At 33.2% G+C, this 27,426-nt stretch overlaps 1 protein-coding gene across 36 annotated transcripts in view; it reads right to left on the bottom strand.

Annotated features, from left to right (window-relative positions):
* Nucleotides 1-27,426, bottom strand: part of PCDH11X (protocadherin 11 X-linked) — a 728,596-nt gene that overhangs the window by 239,000 nt on the left and 462,170 nt on the right. For 4 of the 36 annotated variants that reach the window (XM_085006475.1, XM_085006474.1, XM_085006488.1 and 1 more), the window contains one exon: nucleotides 23,489-25,611. The exons of the other annotated variants lie outside the window; for them this stretch is intronic. In XM_085006475.1, the coding sequence (XP_084862601.1) occupies nucleotides 25,555-25,611 (57 nt within the window). In that variant the 3' untranslated portion in view covers nucleotides 23,489-25,554. Of the gene's footprint in view, nucleotides 1-23,488; nucleotides 25,612-27,426 lie in introns of those variants that run through there. 36 annotated transcript variants of the gene reach the window in all.

Here is a 27,426-nt window from a genome sequence, read left to right as displayed (position 1 = left end):
TAAGGATCTGGCATTACCCTAAACTGCTGTGTAGGTCACAGATGCAGTTTGAGTCCATCTTGCTGTGGCTGTGGCTTAGCCCTCAGCTGCAGCTCCAATTAAATCCCTAATCCAGGAACTATTATATGCCTCAGGTGCAGCCCTAAAAAGAAAAAGAAAAAGAAAAAGAAAAAAACATTTACATTAACGGGAGAGATTTCCATTTGTAAGGGTGGCACCCTCCCAGTGTCAGAAAGAGAAGGATGGATAACTTAGTCTCTAGAAACTCCTATCAATGAAAGAAGCTGACTTAAATCTGCATAACAACCATACCTTCTTTAACTGTCCTTTTCCTGAAAACTTCTCATTAACTGCCCTCCTCCCCCACAAGATTTTTTTTTTTTTCTTTAGCTGGAGATGGTATTTAAGGTTATTTCTTGGACCATTTTGGAGAGTTACTCAGTTTTCCTAGGCATCTCCCATGTATACAGAAGGTATACATGTTACTAAATTTCTGTTTTTCTCCTGTTAATCTGGTTTTTGATGAGGAGGTCTCAGCCAGGAACCCAGAAGGATAGAAGGAAATCTATTTTTCTTCCAACTCATGATGAGAAAAACAACTTTTGTTTTTCTTAGTTGCTGCCTAGGCATTTTACAGTATGATAACCCTGCTCACACCCAGAGTCTATAAACATTTAGATAAGAAGTTGAGTTTAGGATTCTCCCTCTAAGTTTCCACCTCGCTTTTCTTATGGCATCTTTTAAAATAACCACTTATGGAGTGCCCTTGTGGTGCAGTGGGTTAAGGATCTGGTGTTGTCACTGTAGAAGCTTGAGTCACTACTATGGCACAGGTTAGATCCTTGGCCTGGGAACTTCCACATGCCATGGGCATAGCCAAAGAAGTAAAAATAAAATGAAATAGCAACTTTAGTTAAGCCTAGAAAAAGTTAGTGACCTCCACCCCAAACACGTTATAAGCAACAGGTTCTTGCTACCCTAATTTCTAGCTCACTAGTGACCTGGGACAAAGGACCACCCTTCTGTCAACTCACTGAACCCTCCTCTGGCCCCTTATTCTGGGATCTGCAAGTAATAAATACTGTGACTTTACTTCCTTTGTGTGAGTGTATTGAAATTGTCCCTTCAAACAGAAAAACACCATAGTTTTTACCTCTCCAAACTGGGAGCTCAGATGCTGAGGGAGCTTTATGCCACCACATGTGGGTGGATGATACTCCCTCATTTAGCAAGTCATAATCTCTATATTCTTCATTCAATATACCAGTTTCAGCTTCCCAGCACACCCCAAAACTACAAAATGAAAACTTCTAAACTCGAATCATTACTTTCTACCAATCAAAAATATACATACCCAAAAGAATGTCTTTTTTAACCTTACAAAACTGGTCATTCCAAAACATTTGAAAGCATTAGTGGTAACATTTCTGGGATTTCTGTTGTCCAAATACTCTCTTTGTAGGTCATAAATGCATTGTATTGATCAAAGAAATCATGATTACTGACAATTTGTAATCTATTGAATAATTAAGTTCTATAATACTTAAGAATGATAAGATTAAAAATCAAAATTGGCTCTGAAGCATGAACATATTTACTCACAGGAATTCTGATTAATTATATTTGTATATATTTTTAAGTCACTATATCTATTTAACCACATAGTTTTATCAGCTTTTTTTAATTCATTTTAATTAATACCTACTGCTAGAATGACTTTGCATTCAGGAAATGTAATATAAAATTATGTTTTTATAACTTGATCATGCTCACATACAGTACTGTTCTGAATTTAAAAAAGGATGATTCCAAAGGTACTATATGTATTAAAATATATTTTCAGATTATTTATATGTATGAATGATAGAATAACACAATTTCTATTTAATAACCACATTAATTATTATTTGGTACAGTCTTTATAATACAAAATTCTTCTTCACTGAAGATAAGTTCAGTGATAAAATTGTTAAAATTAAATATATGAATTTGACACCATTGAGGAAAAAATTTTGCTATGATATGTTTGTACTTAGAAGTTCTATGAGCTCTCCAGTGTTGAAACAACTTCATTTATAATACTCTGAACTAAATATGACTCCAGGTTCAATACTGAATTCAACTAGTGTTCAAATTCAATGAATCTTCCAAAAGTTCTTACTTCTGAAGTGCATTCTACAATTTGGCTTAAGATACACAAATGGAAAAGATTAGATCCTACAGAATACATTGGGTCCCATTTTACAATGTTAAATGAGGAGTTTTATCTCTAGATATCTGATGTTCCTATGAGATTTTGAAATAATGCCTTTTAGTGCTTTCCACATCTGCCCCGTCAATCCTTCAGTAAGTGAACAACACATTGAATAATTATAGTTGTACCTAGAAATCATATAGAATATTTCCTTGGATGTCTGAAAGTGTTTTTAGTATTACTGATTCCCAACATTACTGAGCAATGATCTATTTTGAAAAGAATGATTTTGAACATATTTTCAAATCTTTAAGTAAAAGGTAAATAGCTTAGGAGTAAATGACAAAAGGATCAGGCTTAAGAACTGGTGACAGACACTTTAGGAATTGGCATTAGGTAATAACATTTAAATTCAGACAGAATATTAAAATTTAAATATTGTAGCATTAAGTTATTGCCATAAATAAGTAAAAAGATTTCTTTTTATTATTTTTTTTCAAAAAGTAGTACTGAAAAGAGTTCTAGCACTATTTTACTGAAAGGAAAACAATGTAGTAGACACCTAAGATTTGCTTCCATTTGACATCAGCCCATGTAAAATATTTTGCTAATCAAGATTTCACTTTCACTTAGCAACCACCTGCAACCAGGCAACTTAAAATCCTTCACAGCTTCCTGATGGAAACATGGCACAAAAGAATTAATTTAACTCCATTGTTGAAAGATGAATTTGCTGTATATTATGTTTCTGGATATTTTGGGTTCAACAGCTTCATGGAACCACAAATCTTCAAATTTGTTCAGTGTGTTTAGGTTAATTAGGTTAGTTTTCATGGTCCTCTAAAATAGCCTAGCTATGAACCTACTCAAATTTTGTTGTAGTAATAAACCAAAATAATTACATCACTTTGAGAAAATAAGATAAATAAATTGATGGTAAAATGTTTAAGTTTAGAAGTTGGTCATAAGAAATGGGATAAATTCAAATTAAAGACAATTGTTCACCACACAATTCATTTTAAAAACAAGCTTGAAATGTCTATTTGTAGTTCATTTTACAGAACGGATTTCACTTGGATTTAAATGAGAACAAAAAAATATATGTTGTGATGTTTAAACTTTAAAATATGACTTCAGGGGATTTCCTGTTGTGGTGCAGTGGAAATGAATCCAACTAGTACCCATGAGGATGTGGGTTCAATCCCTGGCCTCACTCAGTGGGTTGGGGAATCTGGCATTGCTGTGAGTTGTGGTGTAGGTCACAGACAAGGCTTGGATCCTGCATTGCTGTGGCTGTGGCATAGGCTGGTGGCAGTAGCTCTGATTCAACCCCGAGCCTGGGAACTTCCATATGCTGTAGGTGCAACCCTAAAAAGCAAAAAATAAAAATAAAATAAGGAGTTCCTGTCATGGTGCAGCAGAAATGAATCCGACTATGAACCATGACGTTACAGGGTTGATCACTGGCCTCACTCAGTGGGTTAAGGATCCAGCATTGCCATAAGCTATGGTGTAGGTCAGACATGGCAAGAATCTGGCATTGCTATGGCTGTGGCATAGGCCAGCAGCTATAGCTCCAATTACACCACTAGCCTGGGAAACTCCATATGCCATGGGTGCGGCCCTAAAAAAGACAGAAAAAAAAAAAGACAAAAAAATAAATAAAATAAAATAAACTATGACTTAAGTCTTAATAAGCAAGAAAAGGACAGAAAAGATATAATCTTGAAGTTACATAAGATACACACACAAAACATGATTTTCAAATATTCAAGTATATCAATATGTCTTATTTTCCTTCTGGAGTTAGACATTTCTCCAAGGAAGATGTGCAGATGGCCAACAAGCACATGAAAAAATGCTCAACATCCCTGATTATTAGCGAAATGCAAATCAAAACTACCACAAGATACCACCTCACACCAGTCAGAATGGCCATCATCAATAAGTCCACAAATAACAAGTGCTGGAGGGGGTGTGGAGAAAAGGGAACCCTCCCGCACTCTTGGTGGGAATGTAAGCTGGTACAACCACTATGGAGAACGGTATGGAGGTACCTTAGAAAACTACACATAGAACTACCATATGACCCAGCCATCCCACTCTTGGGCATATATCCAGACAAAACTTTCCTTGAAAAAGACACATGCACCCGCATGTTCATTGCAGCACTATTCACAATAGCCAAGACATGGAAACAACCCAAATTATATAAATTGACAGACAATTGGATTCAGAAGATGTGGTATATACACACAATGGAATACTACTCAGCCATAAAAAAGAACAAAATAATGCCATTTGTAGCAACATGGGTGGAACTAGAGACTCTCATCCTGAGTGAAGTAAGTCAGAAAGAGAAAGACAAATACCATGTGATATCACTTGTATGTGGAATCTAATATATGGTACAAATGAACCTTTCCACAGAAAAGAAAATTATGGACTTGGAGAATAGATTTGTGATTGCCAAGGGGGAGGGGGAGGGAGTGTGGTGGATGGGGAGCTTGGCATTAATAGATGTAGACTATTGCTTGTGGAATGGATTAGCAATGAGATCCTGCTGTGTAGCACTGTGAAATATGTCTAGTCACTTATAATGGAGCATGATAATGTGCAAAAGTAGAATGTGTACATGTATATGTAACTGTGTCACCATGCTATACAGTAGAAAAAAAAATTGTATGGGGAAATAACAATTCAAAAAATAAATAAATAAGTATTAAAAAAATAAATGGTCACCATTAAAAAAAAAGAAAAAGAAAAAAGTTAGAAGTCACACACTCCTTGATTTCAAAATTTATTAAAAGCTACAGTAATCAAAATGGTATATTATTGGCATAAAGACAGATATAAAGACCAATGATCAGAATAAACTTATAGAATAAATAATACCAGAAATAAACCTTCACATATATGGTCAAGTGATTTTCAAGAAGGGTGCCAAAAACATTTAATGTGAAATGGACAGTCTTTTCCGCAATGGTGTTGGAAAATATTGATATCCACATGAAAAATAATGCAGGTAGACTTTTACCTTACACCATATACAAAAATTAACTCAGAAGTGGATCAAAGACCTAAACATAAAAGGTAAAATTATTAAATTCTTAGAAGAAAATGTAGGGGCAAAACTTCATGATCTTGGACTTTGCAATGATTTCTTGGATATAGTGACAAAAGTACAGACAACAAAAGAATAAATAAATTGGGCTACATCAAAATGCAAAACTGCATCAAAAGACACAAAAAGTAGAATGAACACCTATGAACTTTATACTTAAAAGTGATTAAGGAGGTAAAGTTAATGTTATTTATGTTTTATCATAATTTTTGTAAAGCTTACAGTGGAAGACCACAAATGTTCAGAGAGGAGAGAGCTGTATAAAATAGGACAGTAAAAAAGAATCAAAAAACTAATAAACCAGGGATTTTCAAGATGCTAGGAACTGAGAACAACCACTTGATATTGGTAATCACTGGCTTCCTTTAAGAAAATAAAATGACAAAATTCTGAAAAATAATTCCAGGATTTAAGGCATTTAATAGTTACTGTCTTTTAGCAGTAACTATGGAAAGATCTTTTAAATAATTCGAAGGCAAAAGTGAAGAATTTGTGCATAAGGCTGAAGGAAAAGCAGGGTTTAAGATATTTAGAATTATTTTTTTTTAAATAATGACTTCATCATGCATAAAGATACAGAAAGACCAAATGGAATAATGACTTAAAGATGCAAAATGGGGGAATTGAAAGGTGAGATGTTCCTTAAAGACAGGAGCAAGAAAAGACAGTAAAAAGAAAGATTCAATAATATTCCCAAGTGTAGAGGAGGAAAAGTGAGAGAAACCCAAGTTTTAAATTATCTTAATCTTCCTAAGAAAGTAATTGAGATAATATCCAGCATTGCTGTGAGCTGTGGTGTAGGTCTCAGACATGGCTCGGATCCTGCATTGCTGTGGCTCTGGCATAGGCCAGCGGCTACAGCTCCAATTAGACCCCTAGCCTGGGTACCTCCATATGCCCCAGGTGCGGCCCTAGAAAAGACAAAAGACAAAAAAAAAAAAAAAAAAAAAAAAAAAAAGAAAGAGATAATAAGAGGACTAATAAAAATATCACCCAGAGGCACCAAGAGCCCTGACAGTGTGATTTTGCAGTGCTCCCAGACAGGTCATTTTAAGAAACATATTTTCCAGCTGTTCTTGGAAATCTGTGAACAGAAGAACAAAATACTTACTTTCACATGATTCAACCCATTCATTTTAATATCCACGACACTTTAGTGACCTAACAAAGACCTACAGTGCCCAGAATGGTGCCCAGAGCACACAGACACTAAACAGAGCTTGTTGACTGATTAATGGTACAATGTCTTTTTAAATGTGTGTGATGTAATAGGAGACAACAAAAAAAAAAGTTAGAAGAAGGCAGTTTTTCTGGTACTTTTTTTTTAAACTACAAAATGAATGGGAGAAATTTAAGCTTTATTTTAGACCAGACATACTGAAACAGGATCTTTTTTTTTTTTTTTTTTTTTTTGGTCATTTTTTGCTATTTCTTTGGGCCGCTCCCGCGGCATATGGAGGTTCCCAGGCTAGGGGTCGAATCGGAGCCACAGCCACTGGCCTACGCCAGAGCCACAGCAACGTGGGATCCGAGCCGCGTCTGCAACCTTCACCACAGCTCACGGCAACGCCGGATCCTTAACCCACTGAGCAAGGGCAGGGACCGAACCCGCCACCTCATGGTTCCTAGTCGGATTTGTTAACCACTGCGCCACGACGGGAACTCCTGAAACAGGATCTTGAGTTGAAAGATGTCCAATATTTTTCTCAGCTATATTTTTAAATAATCCCATTTTAGAATTGCTTACCTGATTTATGGACATCCATTTAGATAAGCTCAATTTCTAGAAAAGACTGTTCTATTCATCCGTCTCACATGTAATATATTGGGCAAATTCAAAATATTTTGAGTATTAAAATGTTTGTCTTTCAAGTGTTCTTGAAATAGAAATGAAATAATGCTATTGCCATAAAATAATTTCTCAGTGTAAGTGAAAAGTATTATCAGAAAAGCAAGAGATAAAGCTATATTTTACTTTCACAAAGTGATAAAAGGTCAAAAAAAAAAGAAACAATTAGAATCTATACGGTTTTAAAATAAGGTATATTTTAAGCTTTATAAAACTTCAGATCTTCAAATTCTGATAATTTGAAAAAAAAATTTCCTAAGGAGTGAGAAAATAAGGACCCTAGCAATGAAATTTGATTGAAGGTTTTCTTTTTTTAATGCTTACACTAATAGATTTCTTTAGCTCTTATAGACAGCTCATTTAAAAAGATATATTATGTATGTACTGGGTGCAAGGCACTGAGGAGGACCAGAATGACTTTTTTTTTTTTTAATGGAGTGATATTGTGTTGTAAGAAACAGAAAATAAGTAGATTCTATGATGAATATCCTATCTATAATATTTTTTATATGATAGAATAATTCCCTTGAGGAGAGGCTATCTGGTAATACTTTTGTGTGCTTATTCCAGTAAGATCTAGTTACTATGCACAGAACCCAAAATGCATAGATTTCTTATACTTTCAGGCACCAAATTATACATATTTTAGTTCATGTGCTTACTCTGCATATCTTAAATGGCAGAGCCAATCAAATCTACTGTGTTATGAAATGAATCAGATGTTGTCAGCTAGAAACATTGATTTTTGATCCACTAAATTTTATCGAGACATGAACTTTGCCTTAAACTAAAGTTTAACATCAATTAGTTTGCTTTTATTGTACTGTGTAAGAAATTGAATATAACAATCCAAGCAGTTCATTGTGTATATGTACCAAGGGATACATTTATCCTTAATTGTTGTGAGAAATCTACTTAGATGTTTTAAGCTAATGTAGTACCTTATAGAGTTTTAATTACAATACATTCTCACAATGCTTTTCCTTTCCCATGATCAATAACTTTAAATAATGAGATCCCAAATTTGACTTTATTAGGAATGATTATAAACAGCCAATCCCTTCTGCACATCCCAAAAGGTAGAGATAATCCACTCACACAAAACGTATGTTCATCACCTCCATTCTTAAATTAATCACATGAATATATACTTTTTCTAACAAAGTGCAGTTAGTACCAAAGAACACAAATGAGATCTGGTGAAAAATAGATATTCCTGCCCCAAGCATGAGGCACCACCACAGAACAATATGTGACAATCAATTTACAGAGAAAACATACACTTTAGCTACTGCCTTTGAATGACAGCCTTTCACAGGAATCAGATTATAAGGCTGAAGGACTGCAAGTTAGTGAGAATTGATGAAACCATAAATGTCCTTGCTTTATTAAGACTCTACAGCCTGAAGTATAAACTTCCTGTAAGACTAACAGCAGAGCTCTTAGGAGCAGAATTTGTAATAAATGAGTAGAAGAACCTATAGATCTCAGATTCTAGATTGTAAAAGAAAATAAGAGGAAATAATGGAGGTGGGATAAAATGTCATTCTGTTTGCCCAAGATCACACCTTTGTCTCTATCTATGAACATAATAGGGTATTTTCTTGTAGCTGTGTGTCCCCAGATAGTGTTGTTAGTAACTTTAGAGCCAGGAGGAATACTGAATTTCTTTAAGTCACAATACAAAACATGGCTGATTATGGAGAGACAAAGAAATATCCCAATAATCATATACCTGTGTTAGAATAAAGTTCAGTAAAGCAAATGACCAGAAGTGTATAACATAAATTATATATATATATATATATACACACACACACACATATATATAACTTACCAGAAGTATTATAACATTTTTTTTTCATACAAGCTTGACATTCTAGTACTTAAAAGGATCTGGAAATGGGCAAAAATACAGATTATACCTTAAATAAATTCACCCCTTGAACATCTTTGTGTCTTCAATAACACAAAGGTTATATCTTCTCACCATTTTGTGTGAGGCATATAATAGGTAGTCAAACTTCTTTGTTGAATACATGAATAAATGTATATACATATGTAAGTATGTGTGTGTGTATATACATAGGCATATATGTATATAAAGAGGCTCTAGAATCTTTCCCTACTCTGCAACTTTAATAATTGCCTCTATCCAATGACTTTCAAATATTTGCCTTCAGCCTAGTCAGATGTTACTTTTGAGATTTAAACATATTTTTTTCCAACTACATATTAGGAAATGTTCAACTTACTGCTCATAAACATTTCAAAATCACCATATCCAAAACTATAATCCACATTGCCCTTGTCCCAGATTTCTCCTTGTACTTCTATTTCATATTCCTTGTTGTTCTTTGACCTTGGCCCCATAAATAAGACATTACCAATTCTTATCCATTCTACACGCTCTACATGCCCCAAATATCTCCCTGCCCACCCCCATCAGACCTTTTGATTTATTCCTACAGTTTTAGCCTGTGACTAAAACTCTATCTGCAGATAAAAATATAAATAAATAAAAATAAATAACATTCATCCTTGAAAGTTAGTTTTCAACATTTTCTTTCTTTCTTTTTTTTTTTTTTGTCTTTTGTCTCTTTTGTTGTTGTTGTTGTTATTGTTGCTATTTCTTGGGCCGCTCCCGCAGCATATGGAGGTTCCCAGGCTAGGGGTTGAATCAGAGCTGTAGCCACCGGCCTACGCCAGAGCCACAGCAACGCGGGATCTGAGCCGCGTCTGCAACCTACACCACAGCTCACGGCAACGCCGGATCGTTAACCCACTGAGCAAGGGCAGGGACCGAACCCGCAACCTCATGGTTCCTAGTCGGATTCGTTAACCACTGCGCCACGACGGGAACTCCAGTTTTCAACATTTTCAATTTGCTTAAGTATTATAAAACAGGTAGAATACTTTAAAACTATAAAATAAAATTAAGAAAAACATGTATAATTAAAAAGATTAATGCAGATAATTCAGGAAAATAGAAACTGGATTGATTTTTTTTTTTTCCAAAGTGGATAACTGGGGTAAAGAGTTACATCCTGCAGACTTCCTATTGTGGCTTAGCAGGTTAAGAATCTGACTAGTGTCCATGAGAATGTGGGTTTGATCACTCACCTGGTTCAGTTGGGTAGGGATCTGCCATTGCCACAAGCTATGTTGTAGCTGTGGCTGTGCCTATGGCATAGGCCAGCAGCTTATCGCTCTGATTCAGCCCCTAGCCTGGGAATATCCTTACGCTGCAGGTGTGGCCAAATTATATCCTGAATTATAAGAGTTAATGACAAAGACAATATTAAGACATGAACAGTTTTTTTTTATCTTTTTACATTCCTCCAGCTCTGCAATTTTGGTAATCACATTCTACAGCATTTTAAAAATGAAGCAAAGGAAACACCAGGACTTCTAATTAATGGCCTATTTTTCTGTTTTTAGAAAAATCTAGCAAATAATGATTTTGGTGTTTCATTCAGCAAAAAAATGGACTAAACTCCACTGAAAATAAAATTGTATTTTTCAAATTTTGTTCCTTCCTGAGACACCTACATTTGGCACTCAGCTCTTCCTACATTCACTGTTCCATAGGAGCCACCATTCCCTTCAAAGAGAAGCATTTCCTGTTGATTTTAACAATGATGCTCTCCATTATAGTCAATGAATCATCCAGAGTGGGCATCTTTATGTACATGATCTTTGGGTAATAGTAATTTGTACGTAAATGGCAAGCACTGTAAGTAGATATCTAGAGGAACTGACGTGGCCAAAGACCCTACTCTAAAGATCACAGAAATTCCGCAGTAAAATACCCTGTGGCATAATTATTAATGGTTTGGTCATATTTACTCTCTTAGCATTGAAAGATATATAGTTTAAGCTATTTCATTTTCTTACTCAGTGATTATGGAAACAATAACAAGATAACACAATAAAAAAAGTCATCACCTCCTATAAAAAAGATACCACCCAAATCAAACTTGTTTTCTACTTTCACTCATGCTACTATGTTCTTGTCACATTTATTGTTTCCTGTATCAAGAGGATATTGATTTTAAATTTTATTATGACAAAGTGATTCTACTCTAAACTGTGTTGTAACTATAGGGGAAATATTTTGAAGAGTGAGTCACTTAATAATTCTAAGCTTAGGATAGTTAACTTAATGGAATTTATATGACATATAGCCAGGCATATTAGAGCTACATTTGGTATTTTTCTTCTTCAAATAATTCAACATTAGGTAATTATATACCACATTTTTAGAGACATGGAACTTTTTAGTGTTGTTAATGGATCCTTTTTATAAAGCAATATAAATTCTAGTTTCTTTGCTAGCAAAGCAAGGCCAGTCTGTGGATAAAGTAAATGAATTCCTATTGCATCAAAGAAGCAGAAAAAAATGTTACATACAACCTTTGCTTTGCTCTCCAAATTATCTCCTAGGTTTCTCTCTAGGGAATAAAAGTTGAAGCATTTCCCAGGAGCACTGCCATAGAAGGAACTCCTGGTGGTCTAATCAAAAGAGAAAACAAGAGCTATTCTTTCATTCTATATATGAATTGCTTGGCTGGCCAGCTGAAATACGAGGCTATAGAAATAGCAACACTTGGGTGTATTTAAGGCAACATTTACAGTCTTTTTGAATTCACAAGGATTATATGGAGATTGCTGAAATTGTATATTTGCACAGTCCCGAGATCAGGTAGCCTACTTCTCTGATGGCAGTGATCAGTTACAAATGTTCCAAAAATACTGCAATATGAATGTATATTCTCTTCTCATATCCCTCTAAGTGGATTCTCAGGCTCCTAGTGCTTGCTCTTGATCAAACTAGGTATCTGTGAGCCAGATATAGAACACGAAATTTGCAAAAAATGCAAGGAGTCTCAGAAATTTACAATTTAAACTCTATTAATAAATGAAGAAACCATTCACAATGTCATGTTTTAATAATTTATTGTGGTAATAATAATTGAAAGTGTATCTTTTATTTGTAACCTTCAGATAGTGAAGAGTTTTTTATTTCTTTTGTTTTTGCATTATTTTTAATATAGGAGATTCTCCTTCAACACCTTTTTTTTTTAAAGTAATCAGCCTAGATTTTATCAGAGGTCAAGGGAGATAAAGACTATAAAAATAGCTGTTCCTTTTAGAAAGCAAAAATCAATAAAAATTACTAATTAATTAGAACTCTAATTACAGAGTAGCATAAATAGGGAGAATTTATTTCAATGATACTGCTATTGTTTACAACATCTTGCTGTTTCTTTTTCAGATTAATCTTCAGCACTAGGTTATAAGCCACATAAGGTCATTGTCATTATTTTACTGATTGACCTCACATTTATCAAGGCTTTTAAAACTACCACGCTGAGCTCCTTTCTTTCACTGGGTATCTACTGTTTGATGGTTTTCCTTTATTAAAAGTTCAACTAATTTCAACCATTTTATTTTCTCTTTAACTACATATGTCAACACTGATGCTTGTCTTAGTGATAAAAAAAATCCTATATTCAATCCTTAATTTATATAAAATGTGCAAGATATAGTTCATAATAAGGAGAGATTAATGGAGTACAAAAAGCACTAGATTGTGAATTGAGAGACTCATATTTCTGTTCTAGTTCTAGTTCATGTAAATCCAGGTAATCAAAACATGACATCAGTTTTCTTATCTGTCAAATGACAGGGTTAGGTCAGTCTATAACTTTTAATATCCTTCTCCTCTCTAAAATTTTATGGCTTTTGCAGAAATAGGTTAACACTCAGCACAAGCCCAAATTAATTTAAAATGAAGGTCAACAAATGGAGTGTGAACAAAATATTCCACAACCTTAAAATTAATATTTCTTATTACATAAAGTAGAAAAATCTTGACAATAATAAAGAATGCTACTCTGTCCAATTTAAGGCAAGTGGAAATAAATTTCTTCTCAATTGATGGTATGTCATCTAGTTGGATTGAGTTACTCTCCCCAATTTCCCACTGTCTAAAAATAAGGATTTCTATATAGACACTTTGCAGTTCATCTCTGTAAACTATGTGATGCTTTATAGGCAACATTTACATATGTAATGATCTTAAGGAACCATAACATCCTTTCAGTAAATCAATAGTTTATATGCCAAGAATTAGGAGTGAATGAACCTCTCCTACACCCAATACCATGGAAGTTCCACTTCAGTCAGATTTTCCCAGATGAAGGGAGAAATCACAGTGGAGAATTATGAAGGCAGTTGAATAAAAAGGCACTTCACCTCAAATAACTGTGATTCACATGATACTTGCAGTAAAAGAGCATGTAACGTTTGATGATTATGTTAGAAAATATGGCCTAAGCTCAGTGTACATTATTCAAATGTAAAAAAAATATAATTAGTATTATATCATAAATAACATTGATAACACTTAGGATGAAATTGTATATAGCATAATTACATATCTTACAAAATTACTCAACTTGAATTTTAAAAGAGAGCTAAAGAAACAGAGAAAAACTTACTATTAAATGCACATTATAGACTTAGATGAAACAAAATATTATTTAATACTATTAAATATCATTAGTTTACATGAAGTTAAATTAGGTCATCCTTTAGTTGAACCCAGTCTGAGTTATTCTTGGGCAGTTTATTCTGAAGGAAAGGAAACTTGAAACTATTTATTTGTGAATGAACACAAAAGACCTTTGTGGGGGTAGAAAGTAATTGAAAGGATGGTTCAGAAAAAGTGAGCCTTGTAAAATAGAGGTAATTTTAATTCTTGAAACAGATGTACCTGATTAGGAATCATTGTCTCTTAGGACTGAAGAACAATAAAACTGTGATCACAGTTAAGTAAACATTGTGCCAAACAAAGGTTACTCAGAAGTTTGAAATCAGCTCATAAATTCTTTCTTCCTCTTTGAATTGCAAAGTAGTCTGTATAAGTTCAAAAGCTGCCATCAGGGAAATGGAAAACTTAGAGAAACATGCCAATTTTCATTGTCTATCAGTGCACAAATATTTCATGACAAAAGAAGAGAATAATGGATGATATGGGTAGAATGGATATGTTTTGAAGTACAATAGCATAAAAATAAGTGTAACAACAGAATAAATGGTCACAGGTCTACAATTTTTACACATCTACTGATAAGCTATTCTGGTTCATTTGTATTCTAGTTATAAATGTTGGTCTATAGGAATTTATATGAAATACAATTTTTTTTGTGAAGTTAGGAAAGAAATAGCAAATGTTTTAAGACATTAATAAAATCACTACATAGAAACATAAATTATATTTGTCAGGAAAGATAGGCCATAGTTGCAATTATTATGCAATTTATTTTTGAGTCTTTTTTCAAATTTATTTATATAATTAACTTAATCATCAACTAAAATCCATAAAAAAGTCATTCATGTTTATTCAACAAATATTTATTCATCATCTACTGTGTGTTAGAAATGGTCATTTGCAGTGAGGATATATTAATTAAAAACAAAATAATTTCTGGTCTGATAGAACTAATATTCTGATGCAGGAATCCAAATAATGAATATATAAATCATTATATAGCCTAAACAATGACAATTTTAATTTGTATATTTACATTTTAAAAGTCATGAGAAAATTTAATTCTTAGGTAAGCACACAATAACTTTAATCTTCTAAATATAACTTTTAATGTACATTTTACAAAGATCTAAGCAAAAAGTTACCATGTTTGAGATCCTGTGAGCTCTACCAGCTACAGCCATATGCACTGTGCTGCAATTATGCACTAACCCTCATATATTTAAGATGCTCAGAATTTTTTAGAATGAATGATTCAGTTTAGGAGAGCAACTGGGCAGAAAAATGTGACTGCTGCCAAGAATCCAATGGTGCTGACTATGATCAATGTCCCAAACTTTATGTGTCCATTATCATTTGGTGAGTTTGATTTCTAGGAGTTAAAACATCTCATAGATGAACAGTTTTAATACATGAATTGATTTTTGAAGTTTACTGAAGAGAAAGTAGTGCAGCATATTTGTTGAGTTTCTGGGCTTGTTGAGTCAAAGAGACCAGAATTATAATCCTACTTCTTCCATGTACTAGCTTAGCAGAGCTCTTGGCTTAAAATATTTAATATTTATTTTTGTATTTTGTTTTAGTTTCCTTTTGATTTTGTGAACAAGCTAGGGTTAAATAACTGGTTCCTGGTAGGTGACAGATTCACCATCATAGGTTGTCAGACATGAAGTGACAAGTCTCCTTCAAGTGCTTAAAACAAACCTCTTTTCTTGACCTTGAGGAATCCAGGTGAGAATATTGTGCAAAAGAACAGATAAGTATTAGAGTAGGGTTGGGGAGAGCGGGTACTATAAATTACCCTAACAAGAAAGCTCATGACTCTGAAGTGAAAATGGGGCTCTGACTGACATCAGCCATTGTTATCTTTTTAAATTTGTCTCTGGCTCGAATGTGTGTCTTCCTGTTTCATGTCATCTCTAAGGCCGTAACCTAATATAATGTTTATCTTCAAAGATAGCATTAAGCCCCAGATCGATGCCACTTAAAGAAAAGAATGAAAATATGGATTATCTTTGATTTGCAAAGCTTTAATAAAAGACTCAAATATTTTTGTGGAATCTACTATGCTTATACTACAATGCAGATTATAAAGTTTTTTTTTTCTTAGATAAAAAGATACATTTTTCCCAAAGGTATGTTATTAAAAAAGGAAGATCTAGGAGATCGTAAAGGATGATGTAGATTTGATCCCATGGCATCTAGCAGTCCTAGATCTTCAGCTGCAAACAGTGGAAAATACATTGTGACACAAGCCGGGTGTCATAAATTTGTGTATAAAACGTAGATATAAATAGCTTGGAGTGTTTCTGAGGGTTAGCTGCTTTCCTTTACGCAAAGATGTACTCAGGAAATCCATTTCTACTGAGAAACCTCTCAGATTCTAGACCAGGATTTCAAAAGCCCTTTATTTCATTCTTTGCCTTATAACTGCTAGAAAATTTGTTGCATTAGAAGATTGTAAAAGCATCTGAAGGGAAAAAATCCTCTTTACTATTAGTGTCATGTTTAACATCAAACATTTCATTACATCAAACTATGTGAATATATAATGACATTTCATTTTCTACAATTTTTAAAATTACTTAATGGGTTACTTGTCTATGAACAAGTTGTTTATATGATTGTTGATTAATCTGACATTTATCACTAGCAGTAACATGGTTTATGGCTGAACTTGGCCACACATGCAAAAATATGGTCATATATGCAAATAACTAAAAAATATATTTTATAAAGCAAGGTGCAGCTGTAATTCAATATATAATTAATGACTTAAAAGAGAATTTTAAGTGTATCTAAAATTAGGAAAGATTATTTTAGCACAAAAGACACATAGGTAGATACTTCAGGTGACTAATTTGAAAGTGATTTAATAAAACTAGTCTTTTACCCTTAATTAACATAAAGTTAGTATAAAATCAATTAGAAAGGATCTTATCTAAGTGAATGCTACACAAAACATTTTCTGTGGGAAAAATATGTTATAGGTCATTTTCCTTTAAGGTTTAAATACCTGTAGAAAGATGCCTATTGAAAACTGTGATGTAACAGTGAATTGAAGCATTATCTATTCATATTATAATTAAATGTCTATGACTGCCACAATAAGAATGGACTAAGATGTGCCCCTTGACTGGAATGAATTATTGAACATCAAGAAAACAAACCCAATAGAATTTGGGAGGATATATAATTGTTTTGTAAGACATCAGGATACACAAACATTTATTTCTTCAATATTTATTATAGTCTACTATGTATGCTTATGTTTTCACTTAAAGATTTAATTCTATGTGTCATAGGTACATTTTTTTAATACAAAGTCTTACTTTCTCAGAAGATAGATAAGGTTATTGGTTCTTGAATCTGTGAGATTTTATTGATATTATGAGAAGAGGAGGCTTGGAAAGTAGAAATAACTTCTATTGCACAGAGGATACACCTAGTGACTGAGTATTCTATTATTGCAAAGTTTAAAGGATTATAAGCCTTGAGGTGTAAAATGAGGTAAAAATGTTTTGCTCTAACAAATAATCCATGAATCCCCATCTGAGTTGTTCACTGACATTAAACAGCATTGCTATTTTACAGGAGAATATGACTGACTGATAAGAATTCTGACCTTTCCTTTTCCTCTTTCTTTCCCCCACAACGAAAATGGTCTACTTCAAAATGTCATGGAAGGTATAAGAACTTAATCTTGAACCTGTCATGAGCAGATAGATTCATTGGCAATATAGCACTGGTAGTTTTTAATGTACATCTAAGAATTCCATTAGTGTTTGTTGCTTCGATTAAATACAGAAAAAGACCCATAACCTGTAATTAGAAATTCAAAACAACATTTTTAAAAGATGTAGTTCTATGCATATTCTCCTTCATACTTTAGGATTCTTTTGAAATATTGGTAATTCACACATTATAATCTAGTCTTTAGAATACAGATTCTAACCCTTCAATACTATTCAAATATGTGCTCAGAAGTAACTAATCAGTTATGAATATCACATCTACTGTGTTCACTTATTCTGGAAGATAATGAATGAGTTTATTTTGTTGAGTTGTAGAGTAACTCCAAAGGACAGATGCAGATGTCAAAAATAACTTGTTGAATTTCTATAACATGAAAAAGAAAATAAATAACTATTAACTATGAACTTATTTTATAAAGCAGTTCTATTTTGAGATTTCTTCTTCTGAGATTACTACAGTTTTTGAAATTAATCTATGTTAAAATCATAAATTAAGAGCATTGTGGATTTAATAAAATACCTTGAAGGCATTTCTTTAAAGATTTTTTAAGGCCATTTCTAATATTCTGATAGTGTTTAAAAATATTTGTATTGTATAGTTGGGGATATTGGTAGAAAAGGTATAAAGCTTTGTATCTAAGTGAGTTTTTCTGTGGTTTTGTCTTTGTAATCCCTTCAAATTTATTACTTTCAAGCTAATGAGTTCTATGTGAAAGTACTTCACAACTAGTTTACCTGTATCCATTTCAAAGTGACTTTTGATGATTTGTCTGTTTGTAAGGGGTAGTAGTCATAGTTGAATTCAGTCATGTTATTGAAAAGCAAGTAGCTAGATACAAAAGAAAACTCATGCACCAAACTGAACAGATGTTTATTTCTGTTTTCACTCTCTTCTCAATGAAGCTGTGTTATTATATCTTCATGTTCAATATTATTTAGTCAATAAGATTTATAAACTCCCTGTTCTTCAAAGAGCTCAAAAACTGAACCAAGTGGAACAGAACTACTAAACATCCAGAGACATATGGAAAAATCAAAAGAAAGTGGAGAAGGAATAATGGAAAACAATGAAAACAAAGAGATGAAGGGCAAACATTTCCGCCTTTTGATCTTACTAAAGTAGGAACAATTTGTGGGAGGAATTAGTCCTATTCCTGCCTCCTGAAGAGATAGTAGACAGCACTTTATTAGCTTCCTGGATTATCTTCCCAGATTTATGCTCATTATATTATTTTTAAATTTCTATTTAACATTAATAATTTCAATATTATTTGTTGTTATTACTTCTACCATGGTCTTTTTTCTCATTTTTGAATAATTTTTTGAATAAGAAAAATGAGCTTATTGTATAAACTTGGGTGCTGAGAAAGAACCTAGGAGTAGCTTATTTTATTTGTCAAAATGTTCTTGACAAACGAATCTGTTTTATTTCCTTATCAAATGTCATTAGTTTTCTTTGCCTCAGTGATATGTTTATAAAATCCATGGAAGTTATTGTAACCAATAGCATTCTATAGTACAGTTGTGGGAAATGTAAAAAACAAGATTTTATTCTTGCCAATATCTAGCATTACATACAAATTTATTTTGAAATATTAATCACATCTCTGCCATAAAGTGGAAGAAAACAGCAGGGAGAATTTTAAGGGAGAATTGAGACTGAGAGAAAACATATAGAATATGCTTCTCTCTCTGCCTTGACTTGCTATATAACTTTGATAAAATAATGTAATACCCATATGGTTAATTTATTTATAAAACAGAATTAACAGTACTTTCTTCTTGCTGCCTCATCAATAATTAAACAGTACCCTTAATTTTCTTCTAAAGGCCTGAGGAAAGGGCCAGATGGACATAATCCTCAGATATCATAATTTGTTAGCTTTATATTCTGTATATCAGAAATGATTCAGGAGTTCCCATTGTGGCTCAGCAGTAACAAACCTGACTAGTATCCATGATGACGCAGGATCAATCACTGGCCTTGTTCAGTGGGTTAAGTATCCAGCATTGCCCTGAATTGTGGTGTAGGTTGCAGACACAGCTTGGATCCCGCATGGCTGTGGCTGTGGCATAGGCTGGCAGCTGTAGCTCTGATTCGAACCCTAACCTGAGAACTTCCATATGCCGCACATGCAGCCCCAAAAAGCAAAAAAGAAAAAAGAAAAAAAGGAAAAAAGTATTCATTTATCAAATCTCAATTATATACAGAAAACAAGTTTTATATGCTAAAACTTAAGGAGCCAAGGAACTTTTTGCTCAGGAGCAAAAAAAATCATGTAATTCAACTTCAAGGAATTCACAACCTGATGTAGGGGTAGAATACATAAAGTTTCTCATGTAGCTAGATTCTTAAACACAATTAGATTCACATCATACAGACTCAAGACCCAATTCGGTTTATATATAATGCATAATTGAATGTCCAAAAATATTTAATGCTACTGAAGTAGGTATTAAATTTGGTAGCATTATTTTCCTATTTTTTTATTAAAACCATTTTAAAATGTATAAAAATGCACTGTGGATTTGTTAAACTATAAACAAGATCGATCAGCAAATTCAAAATGAATTTGATAACACTAAAAGTTTTATCTAATGTGATTTTTTTTCCCTAAAGACAAAGTCTTTTTTACATAAAGAATGATACCTAGAGATAAAGCCTTAGATAAAACATTTCTTGTATGTCCCCTAATTTTCACATTCAATATGAGTGATTCAAAGTGTTATTACAAGTTTAAAATTTATTGTTTCCTTTCCCCACCCTTCAGTGTAATATAACTTATTTTCCTAAAAGGTGAGGTGAAAACCTATTCTAAAAGCAAGTCTGAATTTCTAAGTGCTTTTGATTTATTTCCAAAGTGATAGAACCGTATAGGTTTATATCATTAAAGCTCAACTGGTTTCTGCTAAATTCTATTTTATCTAACACTCAACAAGGCAGATAGAATCTCCAAAATTCATCAAATTTTATTTTTTTATTTTTATTTACTTATTTTTTGGTCTTTTTTGTCTTTTTAGGGCCGCACACATGGCATATGGAGGTTCCCAGGCTAGAGGTCTAATTGAAACTGTTGCTGCTGGCCTACACCAGAGCCACAGCAACACCAGATCCAAGCCGCATCTGCAACCTATACCACAGTACATGGCAACGCCGGATCCTTAACCCACTGAGTACGGCGAGGGATCAAACCCACAATGTCATGGTTCCTAGTTGGATTCGTTTCCGCTGCGCCATGACAGGAACCCCAATTCATCCAATTTTAAACTTTGGTCTTCCAAATGGCTTTGATGAAAACCATCTTGAAAATAGACATTGCCTGAAATCTGTCTACTACACATTTACAATGAGACAGTTATTTGAATTTCAATTAAAGATGTTTAGCACCAAGCCAACTTTAGCAAATAGAGTCTTCATCCTGATTCTGATGAAATAAAACATGCAATTTAATTAGAAATATTCTCACATTTAGCCACTTGCTAAGCTTGGAAAATGTTTGTTTAGCTACTAAAGAGCATGAAATAGATATAATCCAATAATCATGAAAGATAAAAAAATAATATAATTATCTTCAAATTTTTTTGTTAATTTTGAATTTCTTAACAAGGCAAATAAATTTAAGTTATAGCCTTGATCAGCAACTGGTGATTATGAATGGAGAGAAAGCAAACCAAACACTACAAAATCAGTGTTAATACCTGAGCTTTAGGATATCTACTTATATGGCCCAGACATTTATTGCAGAAGAATTGGTAACACTATGAATTAATAATTTGATCTAATTATTATGGGCTATTTATAAATATTTAACATGCTTACATTTTTCTATATTTCTAAGCCAAATTAAGACCACTATAGCGGGGTCTAAATCCAACAATTATCCAAGGCAGAAGAGTATTACATATTGGAGTGCTACCAATATTTGGCAAAGAATTAACTTTATTTTTTTAAATTTTTTTATATTTTTGCATTTTTTGTCTTTTCTAGGGCCATACCCATGGCATGTGGAGGTTCCCAGGCTAGGGGTCTAAGCAGAGCTCTAGCCTCCAACCTACACCAGAGCCACAGCAATGCCAGATCCGAGCCATGTCTGGGACCTACATCAAAGGTCATGACAACGCCAGATCCTTAACCCACTGAGCAAGGCCAGGGATCAAACCTGCAACCTCATGGTTCCTAGTCAGATTCATTAACCACTGAGCCATGATGGGAACTCCAGAATTAACTTTATGTGTGTGATCTTATGAACTTGCTTTCTCTCTTATGAGAGAAAATTAACTATAGATTTTCTACTTAATGTGCTTGTAATTGTTTCTACATGAATTTCTTTAATCTCCATGTCCAGATTACCCAATTTTCAAAGAAGGGGTATGGTGATAGTACTCCCCAGCTGCAAATTTTGCACTTTGCTTTTACAACTGGACTTAAGAATACAGAGTGTAGCTAGATTCTCTAAAACAGTAGAAGATAAATTATTAACTTTTCCTAACTGAGAAGTAAGAAGTTCACATAATGGATTAATTGTGGTTAATTATTCGAATAAGAAGCTTCCATGTGAAAAGACTGTCAACCTGGTTTAATGTTTTCTTTGAAAAAAAAACCGATGTGGCTCTGCCAAAATTGAATCGTGCCTTCTTTGTGTGTATATAGACTTTTGATTCAAGAACCTTTTTAAAGCAAACTGCACAGGCAAAAATAATTCTAATTGTTAGATATGGAAATATAGACCTAAATGGGGTGGGGCAATATAATATAGAAGTTAAGAATATTTGTTTGTAGTCTAATCAAAGAACTGAGTTGGAGAATGAAATATTTATTAGCTGTGTGACCTGAGGCAAGTGTGTTTTACTCTTTAAGCTATTTTCCTCATCTTTTGGGGAACAAATACTGTATTTTAAAATTACATATTCATGTCCCAAAAGGTTTTTCGTTCATAAGCTTTTAATTGTGTCTACATTCCTTAGCATGGTTCCTAGCATATACTAAATACTATAAATGGTCTATATAGATATACTATTCACTTTTCCATAGTAAATCACCACCTTTTATACATTTACCCATATTTAACAACCTTAAGAAACCCTTAAGATGAGTTCTCTGGAATCAAGACTGGTTATAGCAATTAATCTCTGCGAATCTACTCTAATTACTCAGATTTACTTGCTTCCTACTCTCTCATATAAATGATAGGCTGTCATATCAATTATTATCTTTATTTCACAATTTATTTACATTGTATTACATCTTCAAATTTTCATGTATCTTGAATGATTATGAACTTGACTCCAGTTGGAAACTTGTCTTATTTAGCCCTATATTTCTAGGGCCAAGAGCAATGACTGAATACATTGAGGACATTCAATAGTTTGTTGAATGAATGACCTATGGATGTTAGCCTTTTTTCCAGTGATGTTACTGAAGACAATATATTTCCTTTCTCTAAAAAATGAATGACTGAAACCATAAGTCTGTTAACTTTTCAAAGAGAATGAGAACTCACACATACTGATTATCTACCATGATCAAGGCACTGGACTAGGTTCTTCATAAAGAACTTGTGGAATTCAACAATATGCCAGAAGTAGTGTAAGGCATTGTGGAGAGTAAGGTGACAGCCTCCCAGTTAGCAAATACAAATTTCCTATCTTAAAAGCCAAGGGCAGAAAATGCATCACCCTACTTACTGAAGCAACTTCAGTGTTCCCTCTATTTCCAGTTATTTTTTGGCATTATAAAAAAGATGGTTCTATTCTGAACTGCCAAATATGAATAGCTTGAATAGGATCAAACTCATTATTTGTGCAAAAGCTGAAGAATACCTTCATATATCCATTTATTTTTGGAGAAATTCATTGTCACTTGGAATGAGATGTCAAATATTTTGAGTCCATTGACCCGTTCTTAATGTAAATATAAAGCTAAGAGAGCATTGTGAGGAAGAGAATCCAAAAGTGTGTTCTATGAATTGTATGGTCTAGTTGAGTTAATGGGATCATAGCCTCTCTATTTTCTTTCTTTTTTTTTTAATTTATTTATTTATTTTTCCACTGTACAGCATGGGAGCCAAGATACATGCATACATTTTTTTCCACCCTTTGTTCTGCTACAATATAAGTATCTAGACATAATTCTCAGTGCTACTCAGCAGGATCTCATTGTAAATTCCATTCCAAGTTGTATACAATAACCCTAAGCTCCCAATCCCTCCCACTCCCTCCCTCTCCCCCCAGGCAGCCAAGAGTCTATTCTCCAGGTCCATGATTTTCTTTTCTGTGGAAATGTTCATTTGTGCAGTATATTAGATTCCAGTTATAAGTGATATCATGTGGTATTTGTCTTTCTCTTTCTGACATTTTACTCAGTATGAGAGTCTCTAGTTCCAACCATGTTGCTATAAATGGTATTATGTCATTCTTTTTATGGCTGAGTAGTATTCCATTGTGTATATATACCACATCTTCCAACGTTGTTGAACAGATTGCCTCAAAATCTTAATTAGCTACAAATAGCTAAGTATGTTGATGAAGTTGTCCATGAATTATACATACCATAAATGTGATAAATGTTTCCAAATTGTGAAAACTTTGAGCGAATTTGATGTAGAGCAATTGTGCAGCATACAGTTTTCACTATAGCACACATGGTGAAAGTCAATGAATTCATAGTTGAACCAAAAAAAAAATCCTAACAAAAATATTTTGGAAATATACTGTTGATTTGAATGAAAAATTTTCATATGTTGTCAGAAATTAGGTTTGGACATTTCAAGTTTGAGATAATGTGAATAATCAATAATTAATTAACTAAATATTTTGGATATACTTGTCATGTATATAAAATAAGTTTTTTAATTATTTATTTTCAGAGTCATGAAATACCTAGGGTTTTCTTTCATAAATGTTAACTACATCAGCATTACAACTGAGCCTTGCAAGTTTTTTCAAGATTCAATCTGATTATGACCTTGAAGTCACCTTTGTTTCAAAATAATTTTGTGTGTATGTTCTCGATGGATTTAATTGGAAAATAAACATTCCCTGCATGTGAAAAATAATATAAGAATAAATTAAATGATTTTAATGTTAATTGTCATTATATAATTGTGACATATTTAGACAACAGTTTCCTTATAACTATAATGTAATGACCATAAACAAAATCACTAAGATTATTTCTGAGGTTGTTATCTTGTGGTATGCATAATTTACAAGCATTTAAAGTATGGTCTACTCATTAATCTCCAAATCATAACACAGCTTTGCTAATTGACCAGTACTGGCTAATATGAAGATTCTAGTCTTATTTCTATGCCAAGCATGGCACAAATATAGATCAACAAAAACAAAATTTAAATGAGGTTAAATAGAGATATTAGATATTAACTGTCAAAGAATAATGACTATTATGAATGTTTTACAAAAACACACTCTTACACTTGGTGTCTATCTACTCACACACATATACAAACATTTATAAGATACTGGCTAGAAATAAATGATCTCATGATAGTGAAGTTTCTGGCTAACTAGCAAAGTACATTTAAAGAAACTCCTGCAAAGTTTCTGGTAGATGCTTTCTGTTACTCATTTTAAGTGTGATTTTCACACAGTTTTGAAAACTCAAGCATGTTGGTCTGCTCCATTAACAGATGGAGTGTTATTGATCTAATACTTGCAGATTAGAGAGGAGCTCATTTTCACTCTTAAGATTTGTTATCATTTGGTTGTTTCTAGTCCAACAATGGATTGGAAAACATGTCTATGCATCAAAGCCCATTCAAGATGAATACATTTCAATTTCCTACAAATGCCTTGATTTTCACTTATTTCCAGGCAAGTTTCAGGAATCAAAGCCTGGAGCACATTACTTTTAGATTCATGATTATAGATACAAGCATGATTTACACATAAGAAGCTACTTACAAGTGAACAAAATAGAAAAGCAATCTCTCTTGTAGAATCAAGATTCATGTGAAGTCTAAAAGTATGGACTTTGGTGTTCATCTGGAATTGAAAATAGTTATTTTCATGTCTTGGGATCAAAAAAAAATTTTACTCAAGGTGTAAAAAATTTTACATCAAGGTGGCCACATGCATCCAATGTTGGGAAAATAATTTATGGTCTTCAAACTGAAAAAAAAGAAGGGGGTTATAACATGTCAGGAATAGATAGTGAAATTTGTTTTTTTCCCTAACTGGATCTGATTGACCCTAAGCCCGTAATTCTGAAAGAAACAAATGCTATATTCAGAGCCTGAACTGCAAATGGAAGCTTTCCAATGCAGTTAAATCTCAAAAGCACAAAACATATTCCAGGTCAATTTTCAACACTGATGATAATTTGCAGGTTATTTATAAAGGTAAAGGACTGTAATATTTTTCTGTCACTAAAGATGTTAATAAACACATCTTAATTTAATTTTACTTTCTAGAAATATCAAAGATAATTTCTAATGCTAACTGGGTATCAAAAGATTGAATGGAATGGAAGGTATTTAAACCAAATTGGACAAATTGTCAGGTGAAACTAAACAAGCAATCTATCTGTGCTGACTACAACCTGCATTCAGAATATGAAAACTGCTCAATGCCCACCTTCCCTCAGGAAGTATCTCAAAGGGAGTTCTTTCAATATCTTTACTTATCTAGCTGCATATTACACTTCAAGTGAATTTCTAAATAGTGAAAAATGTTTGCCAAAGCAACCTTCCAGAAATTGAATGCTTGATAAAACATTAGTTCTTCTGTGCAAAAGACTTTTTCAAACAGGTAGGAATGATTTAATCACTCTATAACTCACATACAGACATTGATTGTCAGTTGTATAACATAAGCAACAAAAAAAAAAAAAGGGAAAAAACAAAGTCTTTTCATGTAAAAATCTTGGGATTTAAATCTCTTGCAATTCAAATCCTTAATACGTATTAATTCATTTAATCCTCACAAAATGCTATTCGTCAGGTACAAGCATCATCATTCTCATTTTGCAGTTATGAAATTCAATCACAGAAGTTTTGAATAACTTGAGTTTTTATCGCTAATTCCTGGTGAAGCTGGGCATGAAAATAGCAGTTTCAAACAAAAGGAAGGGCACTAAATTAATTCTCTGTGCTGCCTCCCATGTACATGTCACATAGATTTTCCATTTCCATGATAACATTTCTTATTGGCTAAGTTCCTCTGAACACCTAGACAGAAACCTAAGTTGGTAAGTTTCATTTGGTCTAACCCAGTAGTTCTCAATTTTAATGTGCATCAGAATAATCTGTAGGCCTATAAAAATATCTACTTTTGGACCCCAACCCTGGAGTCTGATTCAGTTGGTCCAGTATGGGGCCTGAGAATGTGCATTTAGACTCAGTTCCCAAATGCTGCTGTTGGTCCAGGAACTATAATTTGAGAATCATTGGTCTACTAACCCAACCCAACCCATTGCTTAGGAAGAAACACAATATTTAAGTACATGATAAGGGTAAATGATAGCATTTAGTTCAAGAACTTGCCAGGACATATTAGTAAATCAAAGCCAATAATTTTCATTACAGATTTATTTTTTCTTCACTGACAGACAATGTATACCAGGACTGAGTAGTGATCATACTACTTTAAGAAATACATAGGAGACCAAATTAAAATGCCAAAGATCCTAATCTTATGCTCTTATTATAACATTTGTACTCTTTACATCCCAAGAGACCTACACACACACACATACACACACACACACACACACACACAAAACAAAGATTTGGGAAAATAAGATAAAAATACAATCTGACTGTTCTTATTAAGGGTGAAGCTGCCTTTGATACCAATTAAAAAAATGCCTTTATCAAAATAAATGAAATACTCATTTGGAAAGTACTTACTTGCTTTTTTAATTTCTGTTGTTCATATGTCTTATTAGAGTGAATATTAATGTCATTTTTTTCAAGAAATGTAGGT

Source organism: Sus scrofa, chromosome X (genome assembly GCF_054392235.1).
Source record: "Sus scrofa isolate SSC_HxYL_T2T_F1_AM1 chromosome X, Sscrofa_HxYL_maternal_Yorkshire_Landrace_v2.0, whole genome shotgun sequence".
Taxonomy (NCBI): Eukaryota; Metazoa; Chordata; class Mammalia; order Artiodactyla; family Suidae; genus Sus; species Sus scrofa.
This window is presented reverse-complemented; position numbering and strand designations above follow the sequence as displayed.